We start from the raw sequence: 2327 nt of genomic DNA, 5'->3' as shown, positions 1-2327 counted from the left end.
TATCATGCCAAATTAAATTTTTGTAAACGTGCACAATGCTTGGTGGATTAATATTTTCATAAAATAATTGTTCCTAGATGGAACTGCTTCATCTTGTTGTATGTTTCTGGACAAGTTTCATTTTCGTTTATAATAACGATCTTTATCATCCTCGTATCTTTAAAATTGTGTATGAAAATATATAGTAAAAGAAATATAATGCTGTTTATGTTTTTAAATCTCACCAATCCATAAATTATTGTTGAATGCTTCTGTTTCATAGTTCCGTTGGTATTTCAGTTTATTGTGCTCATAGTTGGCAGACCTGTTGCGCGTCGACGCCCAACCGTTTAATGCACTCATAACAACAAGTGAGTAAACATTATCACTTTGATCATTCTCAATTCTTTAGTGGCTAACGAAAATATGTAAATTTTTGTTTCAGCAGAAAAATGACTTTTTTGGAATCCTGTTGGTCACCATTTATCTGGACGAGTAGTGTTACGGCAGGATGCAATGCCATTGCTTTTTACACAATTGTACGTACTACATCAGTGTTACTTTCTGTACATTATAAGTCTCATATTTCCTGGTGATCTCTTAATAAACTAAGCTTTCTATTATTCTCGCCTTTTATGCGCTCCTCTTCATTGTTTCTGGATGCATTGAATTCTTTTTTGCAGGCAATGAGTATAGTACTCATTACATTACTTTCTTACCAACTGAATGGAGGAGATTCAACCCAATTGTATAATCCATTATTCGAAGCTGATGTCAGGGGATGTAAGTTGCAATATATGTATACTGATAATAATGTATGTTATTGCACATATGTATTACACGTATAATTTTTCAGCTATGCAAGTTGTTGGAGGCTTCTTCATTTTTTATTTTCTTATGCTGATCATAAGCGCACTGTTAATGGTATATGCAGTAAGGGAGCGAATACGAGGATGGTTACTCCCATGGCTCATATTATGGTTTGTTGCATGTCTCTTCCAATTAGTTTTTGGACTTTGGCTCATAGGAGGATACTACATCTATGTAAGTTTTTTAATATTCTAGGAATCTCTTAGGAATTCACAACTAATACATTGGTATTGTCTTTGTAGCTTGATACAGTTTTTGCAGCAATGTGCATCTGGCTTTGGATGTCATATAATGTGAGTATATAATACCTGTTCATTATCTATCGTGTATCCACCTATAGAATTATATCCTCTATTATACACTTTCATTGTTTTACAGATATACTGTTGGCTTGTCGTTTTGTCTATGTATAAAATATTTGCAAAGCTGCAATCACCAAATATAGAGCTTCTATGACCCTAAGTACTCACAAAGCTACTTGTAGGACATAGAGTACATTGATTGACACCAAAGTACGATACATTACTTTTACAGATTGATTTATCAGATTTTATGTTGTATATTTCTATGAAAGATGACCTGATGAACACCATTATTTAAAATAATTTAAATCAAGCAACAGCATCATTATTTGCCATGTTTAACTTGCTTAATCTTATTTATTTTATGATATTTAATACTATTGATATTATCAACACATAAGTACCATACTTAAGTGTCATTAATGTACAATTAGTCCAATGTCTTGAAAGTTTATAACTTTCATAGTACAACAGAAGACTGATATTGGTCTAAGAAATCATCCGTCCAAATTTCAGAAATCTTTATACATCTACCGACAAACTTATGCAATAGATTGTAGTTGGTTGCTTTACACAACCAAGAAAGCATGTATTTCTAATAAAATTTTGTAAGAAATATAAATATTCTAATAATATATAATATTTGTAGAAAATCTTTTATATTTGATGCAAATAACAAATGTTAGTGTAAATTATGCTTAAAATTAATATATTTTACTAACTCGAAACAAATAAATATTATGTTTAAGTACATGAAACACGAATGAGATTATTTGACATAATAGAATGAAAAAAGATTATGTTACATTGTCAAATAAAGAAATAATAAAAAAAGACAATAAAGAAACAACGCTTTGTTTATTTTTCATGTTTTATGAAATGTAAAAATGACCAGGTATCACAAGACCGTGAAGTCATCGTCAATTGCACGAGAATTATATGTTATATTATTATGTTCCTATCTAATATTTCTAATTAATTTTATACGAATTTCCACTGTACTCGATGTAAGATACGAAAGTATACGATAACAACAACCTACAATAAAATGTATAAAAATACTGCTACTTACATACGCAAAATCATAACGATGGTTACCAGTATCTAGTACTAATTGAATGGCGGTAAAACCCGGCAACGAGAACGCAGGTGTAAGAAATTGAAGACATTCAACTG

The 2327-nt window shown here is 30.6% G+C and overlaps 1 protein-coding gene across 1 annotated transcript; it reads left to right on the top strand.

The window, feature by feature from the left end:
- The first annotated feature begins 301 nt into the window (after positions 1-301).
- LOC107186697 lies at positions 302-1366 on the top strand. Its single transcript, XM_015574628.1, has 6 exons — positions 302-350; positions 425-518; positions 663-762; positions 836-1023; positions 1092-1142; positions 1228-1366. Exons 2-6 carry the CDS (start codon positions 432-434, stop codon positions 1303-1305), a joined length of 504 nt encoding a protein of 167 aa, XP_015430114.1. The 5' UTR covers positions 302-350; positions 425-431; the 3' UTR covers positions 1306-1366.
- The last annotated feature ends 961 nt before the right edge of the window (positions 1367-2327 follow it).

This window comes from Dufourea novaeangliae, unplaced genomic scaffold, assembly GCF_001272555.1.
Source record: "Dufourea novaeangliae isolate 0120121106 unplaced genomic scaffold, ASM127255v1 scaffold84, whole genome shotgun sequence".
In the NCBI taxonomy this organism is placed as follows: domain Eukaryota; kingdom Metazoa; phylum Arthropoda; class Insecta; order Hymenoptera; family Halictidae; genus Dufourea; species Dufourea novaeangliae.
The sequence above is the reverse complement of the archived record's forward strand: the minus strand, read 5'-3'. Positions and strand labels throughout refer to the sequence as shown.

Coding starts and splice junctions, on each gene's coding strand:
- LOC107186697 (XM_015574628.1), top strand. CDS start 432: ATGACTTTTTTGGAATCCTGTTGGTCACCATTTATCTGGACGAGTAGT. Junction 519..662: donor CCATTGCTTTTTACACAATT/GTACGTACTACA, acceptor TCTTTTTTGCAG/GCAATGAGTATAGTACTCAT. Junction 763..835: donor CGAAGCTGATGTCAGGGGAT/GTAAGTTGCAAT, acceptor ATAATTTTTCAG/CTATGCAAGTTGTTGGAGGC.